The following is a 14100-nucleotide window of genomic DNA, read 5'->3' as shown; positions in this document are numbered from 1 at the left end:
TTTTAAGTTAATCAAAGGAATGTGGGAACAAGCTGGATATCCTCTGTGTCTTTTTAAAGGTAAGCATGTCTGTCATCTTTAAATAGAGGAAACATGCTTAATCCAGAATAGTGGAAAAACACACTGAAGAAGGACACAAGACCACCTACTTCAGTGATCCCTTAAGACCATGAAAAGCCAACTGGTGCAAACACTGGGTGGCTGATGACAGTAAGAAGATGGCGGCTGACAATCATGTAGTAGAAGCACTCTCCTCAAAGTAAACAAAAGATGAGGTCACTGTCATTAAAACACACTTAGCAGTCGTGAGACAATAATGTATGATGCACGACATGACAGACGGCCGGGAACAACAAAGACCAAAGTGAGAGAACAGAAGTCAGAAGCTTGTGATGAGATGGCAGCCAGTACAATCTACACACCAGCCGACAAAATGTTCTACTCTGGCTCATTAAACGCTTGTCACGGTGCCTTTGAGCAAGGCAGCTTACTACCGACGTAACAGTATGTGGATGTTGGATGTTCTGGGAAACTTCCAGGCGTGAAAGTGAGATAATAAAGTATGATTGTGATTAAAATGACATCCGCTCATGCTCAATTGACTTTTCCTTGCCACACAGTAAATAAAATAAACAGATTTACCCTATGGCAATTTATGTAACCATATCGAAACACATCGCAGTAATTATCTACAATCTCTTTACAGATCAGACAAAGCAGAAATCACATTGACACTACAGGGCTAATTTGGGAAATGCCACAATGACATTTTTGACACCTGCTAAAATCCCTTTTGTTGGCATGAGACCGTATCATTACAGGCAGTTCCCCATAAACCACATAAGAGCAGTGTTAGCCTTATACATTTTTGAAAGCATACGTCATTTCATAAATAAATGCTGATAACTTTTTCCAAAGTTTTGGGGCCTGTCACCATTTAAAGGTGTTCCCACTGATGCCCAGCTCGTCTATGGATTATTCAATTCAATGTTTGTTTCCATGAGTGTGGATTACCATATGCACATCTGATGCATCTATAAGAAACAATGCATGTAGGATGCAGAAAAAAACCAACTGTTACTATTTTGGCTGTACATGAAGATCGGAGAGGTGAAGAGGGAGCTGAGCCGGAAGTCGAAGCTTTTGATTTAGTCCTTCTACGTTTCCACCCTCACCTATAGTCACGAGCTTTGGGTAGTGACTGAAAGAATGACATCCCAGATACAAGCATCTGAAATGAGTTTGAGCCACTGCTCCTTTGTGTTAAAAGTTGGTTCAAGCATATGATTAGGATGCTTCCCAGACACCTTTCATGAGAGGTTTCCTGGGCACATCCAACTGGTAGGAGACCCGGAGGCAGACCCAGTATTCAAAGGAGGGATTATATATCTCATCTGGCCAAAGAACACCTTGAGATCCCGCAGGAGGAGCTGGAAAATGTTGCTGGGGAGAAGGTCTGGGCTAACTGTCACCGCAACACGACCCCAAGTAAGCAGAAGTAAATGGATGGATGGATGGATGGATGGATGGATGGATGGATGAAGGGATGGATGGATGGATGGATGGATGGATGGATGGATGGATGGCCTCGACAACTGAATTGTCTTCTAAATAAGAAAAATTTCAAAATGAAGAATTTGTTGAGCTTTGTTGTTTGGTGGTTTGTGCGGGTTCAGATGTTCGCTACTTTAAAGAATTACTATCTATCACTGCTTGTATTTAGTCAGGACAATGAACCATATGTTTTGTTTTGAATTTAGGTTTGCTATGGAGGCGGTAAATGTATCGTCCACCAGTCAGCAAAGGTGTTGAAAAATACCAAAAAAGATGATCTCCAGTTATCTTAACTGATCCCAGAACAGATTTGAGTGACTAATACACAACATAATGATCAGCATAGGTGGCCCACTAACAAAGTCAGATTATGAGCCCAGAAATACGGCACTGCATGCTCCAAATGACAGAAAAGGGAAGAAATTTGAACAATATAAAAGTCAAAAACCATGTACGTTTCACATGTCTGCAATAAAGTAAACTACAGAAGAATGAAGAAAAAAAAAACATTCATGATTTCAGTTTTCTGTGAATGCTGATACCTTAGAGGAGAGAAACAGACGGAGGAGGAGGAGGACATACTGACAGGATGTTCTGCTGATTGGAGCAAACAGTAACAGACCTGTCCAAATCAAAATCCAGCATATGGCCTATCTCAGTGGGACACTGGGTCCTCAACCACAACACCCCCTTAAATATTTGGTGCACCCCCTTGTCCTAATCCACACCCACGCACACACACTGATGATCGCTCCATCCGCTACAAAGGAAATGGATAGAAAAGAGTCAAAAAAAAGAACGACAAAGATGATGATTTTTTTATTGCAAGCAAGTGAGGGAGCGTCTCACAGTCTCCCAGAGGCTGCGTGGGTGTGCATCATCACAACACTGCTAAACAATGTGTTGAAACAGACAAACCGTTGACATAACGTCATATAAATTGCCATCTCTCCCCTCAAAGCCTGGACTTGCCAAAACACAGAGATGAAGTGGTCAAGAAGGGTGAACTAGATAAACATGACATCTTGTCTCGAGCACTAGGGACATTACCGTGCCGTGGAAACACTGAATCAGAATCTCACAGGAATGACTGTCACTGTTTTACAGGGTGTTAACTGTAAAGACTGTATAATTCAGTAAAACAGGGTAATCCCACACACAAAAGTGGGATTTGTAGTAAATTCATTTTAAACAGTTTAGGTCCATCATTTTCTTTCTGGTTTTCTAGTCTTTGTAAAGCAGGAATTTGTTTATTAAAAGGAACTTTGACATGAAATGAAACAAACAGAAGAAAACTAGATCTACTAGTATGATAATTTTGTATTTAGAGCCAAGTCATGACTATCATTTAATTGTTGTTTTCATGAAAAGCAAACAGAAAAGATTGGTTGAGAGGTTGGAACTGTTTCTTAATGTTATAATACTCTGCATTTTCTTTTATGTTACCTTTAGTCTAAGAGGTCAAATGAAACTGTGAGGCCATCTAGTGGTGCCAAACTGTTATAGGTGTTCCTTTAGAAGTACTGTCTAAAGAACGGTTTGGAATATTTCAAGTAAGGCAAAACAAAATTAAATACACACCATAAAATGTATCTTAAATACATGATAAAGTGTAATTACAAAGAAGAGAGTCGATAAAATGATTTTTTTAATCATAGTTTGGGGGTAAAAATAACATAAAGACATCGTCTTTGCAGCTCAAGATCCCAGGAAAATATACTTTTAACTGTCTCTCTCAACACCATTTCCGTCATTTCATCATCGCTTCATCATCTCCGAGGAATTTTTTTCCCTTTCCTTTAAATCTGCCTCATCTTTTTTATGTCATTCACAGCCCTCTATGTTGTCTTGTCTCAGACTAGAGAGCAGGAACACCTGTCCACCAGTCAATTTGATGGGGTCAGAAGTTTAGGTGAAAACCAATCCTGCCGCTGGGAAGTAGCCAGAAAAGTACAGGCAGCTATTTAAAGAGCACTCGATAATGAGGCGGCACAGGTGGAATCCTGCAGCCATGTTCTTTCAGCACAAACACACGCACACGCACACACACACACACACACACACACACACACACACATACCTCAACAACCATAATAGATGCTTTTGGCTATAGCTCCTCTGATCCCACTGGTATCACAGATGTAAAGAACAAGAGCTGGCTACAGTATGTGCGTGTTTGAATACTGATTTTCTTGCAAAGCCATTCAGTTTGGTGGTCTCATTTTTGAAACAACAAATGAAACACTGTGATACCTTAAAAAAAAAAGGCAGAATATTTGAAGATCAAGTCAACTAATTCAAGAAAATATATGTTTTCTGACAAAGAAACATATTGACCCTTTAGAAAGATTATTGTGAGGTGTTTTCATGCCTTTTTCACTGGTTATAAACTACATATTTCTACCAGTTTTTCTTCTTAGGGATCCATTTTGATCAAATCCTTTATCTCTCTTGGGCTTAAACAGCCTGCTGTGGCTCTTCTTTCTCACAGTCCAGTGTTTATTAATAAACCTAAACAGATCTGAGGTAGTCATGGTCACACATAGCAGCACAGTGACTTAGAGCGAGAGGAGGCTGGGTCAACTGTCGTTACCCCCCCCCCTCCCCCCCCCGCCCCCCTCATCTCAGTTCATCTGCACCCGCTGCTCCCGCTCATTCTTTGCCACTCACTTTGCTTTGTACGTCTGAACCACAACTTTGGTCAAGCTATTCATCCTCAGGATAAAGCACAAGGACAGAGAAAACAGGGACAGATGCTGACAGGTAAGTTCAGGTACATTTGGCGTTGATGTTTGATGGTTTGGTGTATAAATGTACTTGATACTTTTCAAATCTGCACAAATTATTCACAAAAATCCTCCATGTACCTCCTAGGTTTAAGTAACTACGTCCATAGATCCATTATCAAGAAAGGGCTTTTTAAATGTTGTTATTTCTTAACTGAAGAAGAAACGTTTATGTTTAGGATGGTCATAAAATGTAGGCCAGTGCTTTCTCTGGGTGGCGGAGCTCTAAAGGAATGTGCCTTGTGCCAACGCCTGTCCTGCAGCCAGACAGCTGGTCACTGTCATGTTCTTCCCAAGAGCTTTAGTCAGCCATGCAAAGTCAAAGTGAGAGAGGACTGGCTGGCTTCTAAAATGTACAGTCACTCAACAGTTTGTCTACTGACTGACCTAGATTCATATAAACACAAGAGCTGTATCTTGGATTTTTTTTGGAGGAGTTTCTGGTCAGTGAACAGCAACTAGAATATCACATGAATGTCACACGTGTCTTCCGTGAACTTTCGCCATTACAAATCTCAGTCTGATGATACTTTTGGGTCAATTTGATCAATCTACTGTCGGGGAGTCTCTGGCCAGTCTTGGCAAACACAACAAAGGGTAATATTACAGCTGCATTATAAACCCGCTGGGAAAAGGGTGCAAATGGCCATCCGTCGGCAGGCACAATGACATGTTATGATTATCTGCTTGCTAATGTAATCTGTGCATTGGCACTTGTTGGCATGTGTCGATATTAGCAGTGTTGTGCAATCCATGTGAATACATAAGTAGGCTTGTCTGAGGTGTGTGTCTGTCTGACCGTTGCCGGGCAGTGACTTTAGTGACCGGGCATCGAGCCTGAAGGGACAGCTGTCAGTAGCATACCCTCTGCTAAACTGTGCCTGCTCTGCTCTACATGTCCACATGTGCCAATGACATCGGCATAACTTACAAGCCCGGCCAAAATATGAACTCAACACTTACGCAGACACGTTGTCAATGCAGGCCAGGCTTAGTATTTGTGACATGCCACATGATGCCAACTTCGACAGCTACCAGCCTGCATGTGCATCAGCAAGGCGGTCTAATATATTCCTGTGCTTCTGTCAAGGAATGAGGCGGGTATAAAGAAGACTTCTACATCGAAACAGGCGAGAAGAATCAGGCTAAAGCAATGGAAGACCTGGCTGGTAGCGTTCCCTCAACTGGGTGCGAGCCGCTCTTCATCAAAGAAGAGGAAGGGGATCCAGACAGAATGCTTATGGGACAAAGAGAGCGCCGCACAAACCTATCTGGACTCACCTTCACAGGACAACAACTAAAACAATCAGCTTCAATAAAGCCACACCTGCAGGAGATGGATGAGTTACTGAAGAACTGCGAGGACCTCACTGGTATTCCCTTTGGCTCCGACTACACACCAGGTTACAGCGAAACGAGTCTGAGCGAATCGAGTCAGGCCAAAGAGGAAGTTGAAATGGAAAGCTACGTAGGAACAAGTTTACCTCCCCAAGCATATCTTTCCACCAGCTACATTGACACACATATGGACAGGGCTGGAATAGAGGACCGGCCGGCACAAGACCAGTCGCAAAGCATCAGCAGGTGTGGAGCGACCGCAGAAGTGTCCCGACAGACAGATATGCCTCTCACCTCGGCAGGTAGCAAACTGAGTGAAACCATGGTGGAGTACGAAGGCCAGCTGGTGGGGATGTTGGCCATGCTGGAGAGCTGTATGGAAGAGGCTGGCATGGACTTTGAGCCCCAAGACTGGGCGACCGATGACAGCCAAGAATATGTGCACATCAGTAAGAGTCCTCATCATTACAGGGGCACAACACTGGTGCCAATCCAGCAAGAGAGGCCATTGAAGTTGGAGCCTCAGACAATGCAAGTAGAATCATGGGCTGGTCAACATGTGGAAGGAGATGAAGTTTCTAAGGACAGCGGGAACACAATGACAGTGGGTTTATCAACTAATGGGAGCCAACAAAACCCTTTGCCCGGCTGTGACAACATGGGAAGGTTCTCAGTGGCAAGACAGGAAGGTAATTTCAACACAGATCAGGAGGTCCTCGATCTGCAGTTCAGGTTTCCAGGGTCACCAATGCAATTAGATGGTAGAGAAAAGGATCAAATGTACTGTGAGGGGACAGTGACAGGACAAATGTTTAATAAAGACACAGAAACAAAGGGAGATGTAACTGGGATTGAAGTAGATGACACTGAATCTGAAGAGGGACATGACCTTCAGATGGACACAAATGATCTGGGATCTGGCGAGAATGAATTAGGGGCATTGGGGTCTCACATGGAGGACTGCATAGAGGAGGTGCAGCAGTTAGAGAAGAAAAGGAAGGAGCTGCTGGTGGAGGTGCTGCAGCTGAGAGGGCAAAAAGGCAGAGAGGAAGGAGAGGAGATGAGTGAGGAGGAAGAGAAGAGTGAGGAGCAGATTGACAGCAAAGTGGCAGAGCTGATGAACGTACTGAAGAGGGAGAAGGAGGCAAGAAGGGAGGAGAGGAAGAGGGAGATCCAGAGCCTCATGGAGGAGAGGGCAGAGGAGGAGAGGAAGATGTGGAAGGTGAACCTGGAGAGACAGGGGCTGCAAGAAGAGCTCAGGAAGCTGAAGAGGAGGCTGTTTGCAATGTTGAGGGACTGTGCCTACAGTCAGGCCGCTCTGAACAACCAGCGCCAGGAGGTGGAGCTGCACAAGAGAGAAGAGGTAAGACCCTCGAGAAGAAAAATCTTCATCTGTGCGTCACACTGCGAAGAAAACCTCCACATACGAATGTCTTTCCTCCCATCCTCCAGGAGAAGCTGAACTCCCTGGTGCTCCAGCTGACAGAAGAGGGCTGTCAGCTCAGGTCAGCCCAGCAGCAACAGCTCTTAGACCTGCGAGCAGCGCTTCATGCGCAGCGCTCCAGTCTGACCTCCAACACTCAGGAGGAGCTGACCGAGTGCAGGAGGCACTCGTGTGGGGACATCCAGCAGTATCTGCAGGGTGGGCTGAAAGCACTGGAGGACAGGTACCCGCAACATCTAGTACTGTTTTTGCATGAAATTCCTGTTTTTAGAAGACTTATTCATGAGAGTAACTTTTACCTTTTCACACTTAACATAAGAGCATTTGTTGGTATCTGATTTTCAGGCCTAAAGAACCAATGATACAATATTTTCGCCGTTTAACCTTCAACGGTTTGCACTTCCAGGTACGAACCCATTTTGCTGGCGTTGCTGAAGAGGAGAGAGGCAGCAGTCGGTGCCCAGGTGAAAGCCAAAGAGCAGGCCCAAGAGCTGAAGGCCCAGCTGGGACCTCTTAAAGAGGAGATGCAAAAGCTGAAGCTGGAGATGGCTTGCTTGGAGGAGAAACTCAAACTAATTTACATACATAGAAGAGAGGACATTGGACAGTACAAGGTTAGTCGGGGAAGCTTAAGAAATGACAGACTGTTTCTAAACTGTGCTTCCAGATAAGTCACCTCGATGCATGAAACACTGTCCTTCAGGAGACGGTGTATTTTCTGGAGGAAAGCAGCAAAGAGCTGAAGATGGAGCTAAAGATTCAGAAGAGAAAAACCAAAGAGATAGAAGAGATGAGAGACAGCCTTACCAAGCAGCTCATGCTTTACAGGTAATTTAATCATCTAGTGTTCACCACACCTGAAAACCTTTGAGGCAAGAACTATAACTGAACTGTTTTTTCTTACAGGGCCGCCATTGAGGACCATAACAAGTGTGACCACGAGGAGAAAACATAATTCATTATTTCTTATCTGCAGCATAGTGATCTCCAAAGGGTCGATGAATGCACTTTATACATATAGACACATGTTGTTGTTAAAAAAAACCGACATAAAGAGTGAGATTTTTTTTTTTTTTTTTAGAAGAGTCCGTAATGATTTAATAGACTGCAGCTTGTAGAAAGGTTTTCGCTATGAATAAAGACCTGGTGTTCCTTGTATTCGGTGTGAGTGATGTTAATATCTGTCTCTAAAGAGCAGAGAGGGCTTTATGTACTTATATGGGCAACATGTCTGAAGATCTAAACAGTTGGACGCAGAGTAATAGAGTGAGAGTAAGCTCGGGAGAACGGAGAGCCAAGACGTCACAGCAGACACTTACAAAGGTCTCAGCCATGTGTGACGAGGTATCACAAACTATTTCACCGAGGATTATTAAAGATTGTTTAAAAATACTTCCAAGATTAACAAGATGCTGATTCTATTAATAATATGCTAACAGCTTTTACATGGAAATGTTGACGATACACGAGGTAGTTCAAAAGACTGAGTAAAGACATTTTTATTAAGAATGCACTCACTTTACAAATGCAAAATATTGAACACGGAAACAAATTCAACCACTAATCTACACGACATTTCGATGATTTATGTATGACTGACGTGAGGGAAAGTGACACCACAAATATCAAACACAGATTCAGTCTAATTTCATTGAAAAAAAAAAAACACACAAAAAAAACAGCTGGTGAGGAAATCGGTGTCCAGAACAGTTTGGTGGTGACCAGACTGAAGCAATAAAAGGAACACAGCCTTCAAAGAAACGTCTCCAGCAAAATCACAGGAGCCGTCAGTCTGCTGAGGACTGCGTGTCAAATGCTGGATTACATTTATTTTTTTCCAGACATATTTCCAACATGTGCAGAAGGAGTCATTTATACTATAACAGCAGATTAATGTGAATTAGTGTGGGCTGTCAGTATGATCACAACCACAAGTTCTGGAAAACCATTTTATTTTTATTGAAAAAGAATTGTGATAAACCGTGTCAGTGTAATGGAGAGCCAATTCGATTACAAAAATATATATTTTAGGTGCACTGCAAAAAACATGGATGAGATTGTTCATGTAGTAAATTACTGAAAGGAGCGTTCCTCACTTTGAATATTTCAGCGCTCCACATGGTTACCCTCTTTCTGCTATTTACAGTTACTTGCGGCATACAGTGTCCCGATGGTAAAGTAGAGCAGATGGAAGAAGCAGCTGCGTGGAAGCACTGAGGTGACGGCTTGTGATGAGGTAAATGTTACGCTGTGGCTTCAGGGTCTGTTGAACCCTCAGGATCTTCATCGTTGTAGATGTTCTCAGCCTAAAAGAAGAGTCAGTGTCAGTCACTCATCCACATACTGTCACATTGTTGACATCTTCACGAGTGACATGTTTTAAAATTCAGAAGCAGAAAAAAGACTAAGCTCTTAAAGAGGCATATTTAACCCACTCCGTCAGGTCTAGCTGCTTTTCTCACATTTATGACAGTTCAATTCAACAGGAAAGAGATACGTTTTAGTCATATTAAAAACTATTACAAATTGTAGAAGAATACAAACACACAAATGGGTTAGTACACTTACCATTCTCACCATTTAGTGTCTTCTGTCTCGCTCTGCCCTGACTGAATCACTCCAAATGTTCAAGAAAAAAATGTTCTTGACTGAGAGTTTCTCCTTAGTGGTTAGCCGGAGGGTCAGAAACTCTCATCACACGGCTTTTTCCCGCAAATTTATTGTTGCTTGCTCTGACAAAAGGGCGTACCATATCCGATTGTTAAATCAAATTTAAACGTGATAATGTTCCACACAGCGCAACGGTATGACCTGTTAGATGCGCAATTTACGCACAGCAACCACAAGCACGGCTGAAAGCGGCTCCACGGTGGAGGAATTAGTTTCATAAAGGAAAACAACTTCAGCAGTGTGCAAGTGATTTCAAAACATCAGAGGTACAACAAACCACAAAAATATGTTTGTTTTTTTTACTGAATATTTGAAAGCAAACAGTGACGTATAAAACTATAACACACGTTTTGTTGAAATGATGTGTTATTTCTTAAAATGAATCAAATATTTTGCAGAATTTTGTCATATCATCATCACAGATAAAGCTTGCCCCAGTCACACATTCTTTTTGAGGTAAAAAACATGGGATCTTGACTGCAGATTTGCCTGCTGTCTGTAACTCTAACATGGGGAAACTAATTCCCACTATATTATATCAGGCAGAGGATCTCTGACTGTTAATAGCTAACATACTTTAGTCAAATGTGGTCACAGATCTCTTACCATTTGCCAGACTTGCATGATGTTGTCTTCAGACACGGAGCAGATGACCCACGGCTCGTTGGGGTTCCAAGAAAAGTCAGAGATCTTGGCTGTGTGGCCTCCATGGATGAACTATAGAAACAAGAAGAAAAGCCACCGTTTTTGTTGTATATCGCCACAAGACAGTGATGGAAATATAAGAGACACTTCTGCAGACTTCAATGAGACTCACCAGTAGCTCAGGCGGGCCATCCTCAGCATCCTCTGGTGACTGCTCCTCTCCAATTTTACTACAAAAGGACATCAAAGTTTGACTTGGTGACGAACATTGTTACAGTTCGACTAACCCCACATGTCCACTGGAGGCAGCTGCAACTAGGTCACGATTGTGTCGCGTTTCAAATGTCCAATGAGAGCGTTTCAGAAGTGAAGTGTCTTCAATAGTGTTTTTCAGAAGCCATATTTCCAATAAAAGAAATGACAGCACTACAACACATTATCTCATCTTCAAATTTTGTCTGTACTCTCTAAACAGGTTTAATTAGTATGAGGAAAACCCCTAAATTAAAAAAAAAAAAAAAAAAAAAAAAGACCAGGGGAATAAAGTGAGCAAAGCTGAGAGTTGTGGGTGAAATGCTCCGTTCACGGGCCGATAAACAAGATAACACGGGAGGTAAAATGTTCAATTGTATACCTGAGGTCCCAGACGTTGAGGCGACGGTCTGTTCCACTGGATGCCAGTATTGTTTCATTATGAGGGGACCACTGAACCTGAAACAACCAGACACAAATCTCAAACTCAACAGATTACAACGTATTATTACATCGCTGTGATCCAGTTTATTCTGCCGTCTTTTAAATGACCAAACATGTTTTGACAAGATAGCCTTCTATTCTTATTTCATTCATGATAAATATCTTACCTGAAAGATCTCATCCTTGTGTGACTCAAAGGAATGCAGCTTCAGTTTCAGGTTTCTCAAATCCCAAAGAGCCACAGTCTGTGAGCAGAGGAGAGATATTACATATACCTGCTGGTTTCTTCACTTTAACACTGTAGTTACAGAACAGCAACAATATCATCAGTATTCATATATATCGCACATGATATCACAGTTAAAAGACACGCTGTTAATTAAACCGAATGGTGACAAATGAGATGTGGTGAAATGTTGCGTTACCTTGTCTGCTGAGCCGGAGGCAAGGATGAACTCGCTGTAAGGGTTAAATGACAAACAGTTGACCTCGGCTGTGTGGGCATCAACAGCGTGACTGGGTTTGGAGGTATTGTTTGAACGAGTGTCCCAACTGAAGTGAAAAGAGGCAGAATGATGGTCATCCTTTTGCAGTATTTATAATATCACAGACAACGGTGCAAAAATCACAAAACTTTTCAGGTGAACCGACAGTTAGATTTGACTTTTCATTGAGATTCTTACATCATAAGTCTCTGGTCATCGGCTACAGATCCAAAGAGGGACTCGTGAAGCAGGTGCCAAGATACGTCCTCCACCACGGCGGTATGACCCGTGAAGATCGTCTTTGCATCCACTATCTTGCCCTCCTTTGGCACAGCACTTATGTCCCACAGACAGATTGTCTGAAGATTAAGGAATGATGAGAGATTCAAAAAAAAAAAAAAAATAACACGTTTGCACATTTCTTAATTTTTTTATATGCATCATGGGTTTATAGTTATAAGTATGTGCACAAATTTTTTTTTTTAACAGATGAAATAAAACTCCCAAAATATGGAAAGCAATAACTTGTGCTTACATGGTCATCTGAGGCACTAAGGAGCGAGCCGGACAGATTTGGATTCCAGGACAGACCATAGCCTTCTTTCTGATGGCCTCTGAGACGCAGATCAGGACGACACTCTCCAGAAGCTTTTGAGGAGAATATAATGAATTAAGTATTTTTCAATACTTTTCACTAGTTGTAAAAAAAAAAAAAAAAAAAAAAAGGCACCAATTACTCCACTCTCTCCCCCCCCCCCTCCATAAGGTCGTCAACCACACGTGACCTTCAGCAGTGCCTTGTCCCGTGTTTGATCTATGTACCTGGCTGGGAGGGATGCTTGGTGTAGTCAAACACCAGCACGTCTGAGGTGGGGGTCTTCGTGGCGATGATGCAGGGGTTCTGGGGCATGTAGCGGGCACGGTTCACCTCTCCTTCATGGTTGATCTTGATTTCTATCTCGATCTTGCCGCTCACAGAGCCAAAGCCTCCAAACTCTGAAGGGAAACATCAGGAAATGTATTTATAGTAAAAACATGCAATATAAAGGCAATACGATATTATTATAATGATAATACACTACTTAGAATAAATGTACACCACGGACCTACTACAAGTATAAATAAAAAGTCTAACTCGCTGATTAGTCACACTGATTTCGGACGAACAAAGTCGCCAACCTCCTTTTTCGCTGTCGTAGTGCGACGCGTCAAACTGGGCGTCGTCGTTGGGCAGCTGGACGCTGGCGATGACCAGGTGGTTCTGCTCATCAGACGTGTGGGTGCCCAACACCAGTCTGTGCACGCTGTAATCTTTCCCCTCCGGCCTGGAAACGAAAAGAAAGCGCGATCATCGATGACATTATTATTATTCACTCGGGGAAAGGTTTCACGCTCGCAGGAGGGCGAGGTGAGGACGAGGTGAGGACGGTGGTTGTCTCGAGGCGTGTCTCTCTCTACCTGGAGACGTCGGGCAGCCACTGAGCGGTGAGGCTGGGCCACTCCAGGGCGTGGGTCATCACCAGGTCGTACAGGAAGGGAGTGTTCTTCTTCCAGATCTTGTACTCCTCGTTGATCACCCTCTCCTCCACTGCGTCGTCAAACGCACCAGCTGGAGGGGGGCGGAAGTAGAGGAGGAGAGAGTCGGCGTGGACACACACAACATCCCAGCTTTCATTTGGACATTTGCACGCGCACGCGCACACGCACGTCTTTCGTTACCCGTTCAACGTGAGGAGACAAGATCTCCGCTACGGCGCTTTATCAAGGGTTTAAAATGGTCTTTCCAGTGGACAAATGTCCACTGAGTGGACTTGTCCCCCTGTCCCCCCCCGGTGAAGTCCTTCCGTCCAGACAAATCACCTTCACGCTCCCCGTTCATAAATTAAAGCTCTTGCTAACGCATTAGCATCCTCCCCCCCTCCTCCCTCCACCTCCCCATCCCGGCTACACAACGAGACAGCCGTGCTGCACCCTTTGCTCGCTGCTTCGTGCACGCAGGATTGAACGGAAACGAGCCGAGCAGCTCGTCGTCTCATCTGTGAGACACCTCGTCTCGTGAAGGGTTAGCACAATAAGCTAGCCGGCAGCTCGCGTTAGCCGCTACCTCAGCTAGCCGGGCAGCTAGCTTCACACACACGTCAGAAAACATCGTTTTTTTTATTGCCGCTGAAAACGAAAACATTCACGTTACCTTCCTTGTCCGCCATCGTGTCTAATCCTCAAGTAGCTGACAAAACAACGGAACCTTTCGGGTTAATCGAGACGCGGAGAGAGTTCGGTGTCGCTGAAACCGGACGGCGCTGTTTAAACCATAGTGTGAACGACGCTAAGCTAACAGCTAGTTTACTGAGCACACACAGACCGAGACACATTCGCGCGCTCCGGTACAAGCGAGGACAGCCAATCAGAGCACAGCAGCTTCTGGTAGTGACCAGCAGAGGGCAGCAGAGGGGCAGCTGTACTTGTAGTGACCAGCAGAGGG

At 43.7% G+C, this 14100-nt stretch overlaps 2 protein-coding genes across 3 annotated transcripts; one reads left to right on the top strand and one right to left on the bottom strand.

Moving 5' to 3' along the window:
* The first annotated feature begins 4207 nt into the window (after positions 1-4207).
* Positions 4208-8280, top strand: sync (syncoilin, intermediate filament protein). Of its 2 annotated transcripts, none has more exons than XM_069176366.1 (6): positions 4208-4317; positions 5431-7041; positions 7131-7345; positions 7529-7736; positions 7826-7950; positions 8029-8280. In XM_069176366.1, exons 2-6 carry the CDS (start codon positions 5494-5496, stop codon positions 8075-8077), a joined length of 2145 nt encoding a protein of 714 aa, XP_069032467.1. In that variant the 5' UTR covers positions 4208-4317; positions 5431-5493; the 3' UTR covers positions 8078-8280. The 2 variants fall into 2 exon arrangements, with proteins under 2 accessions (XP_069032467.1, XP_069032468.1); XM_069176367.1 differs by having other exon boundaries at positions 4208-4327.
* Positions 8281-8603: 323 nt separating this feature from the next.
* On the bottom strand, positions 8604-13975 carry rbbp4 (retinoblastoma binding protein 4). Its single transcript, XM_069176368.1, has 12 exons — positions 13810-13975; positions 13077-13227; positions 12798-12943; positions 12441-12614; positions 12154-12266; positions 11817-11977; positions 11559-11685; positions 11301-11378; positions 11072-11148; positions 10610-10667; positions 10399-10509; positions 8604-9428 (listed from the first exon to the last, which is right to left on the bottom strand). Exons 1-12 carry the CDS (start codon positions 13823-13825, stop codon positions 9366-9368), a joined length of 1275 nt encoding a protein of 424 aa, XP_069032469.1. The 5' UTR covers positions 13826-13975; the 3' UTR covers positions 8604-9365.
* Between the last annotated feature and the right edge of the window lie 125 nt (positions 13976-14100).

Source organism: Embiotoca jacksoni, unplaced genomic scaffold (assembly GCF_022577435.1).
Source record: "Embiotoca jacksoni isolate LCO1_2020_lvr unplaced genomic scaffold, fEmbJac1.0.p SCAF_7, whole genome shotgun sequence".
Classification (NCBI taxonomy): Eukaryota; Metazoa; Chordata; class Actinopteri; family Embiotocidae; genus Embiotoca; species Embiotoca jacksoni.
Note: the sequence above shows the minus strand (reverse complement) of the source record. Positions and strands in the feature narration are given on the sequence as shown.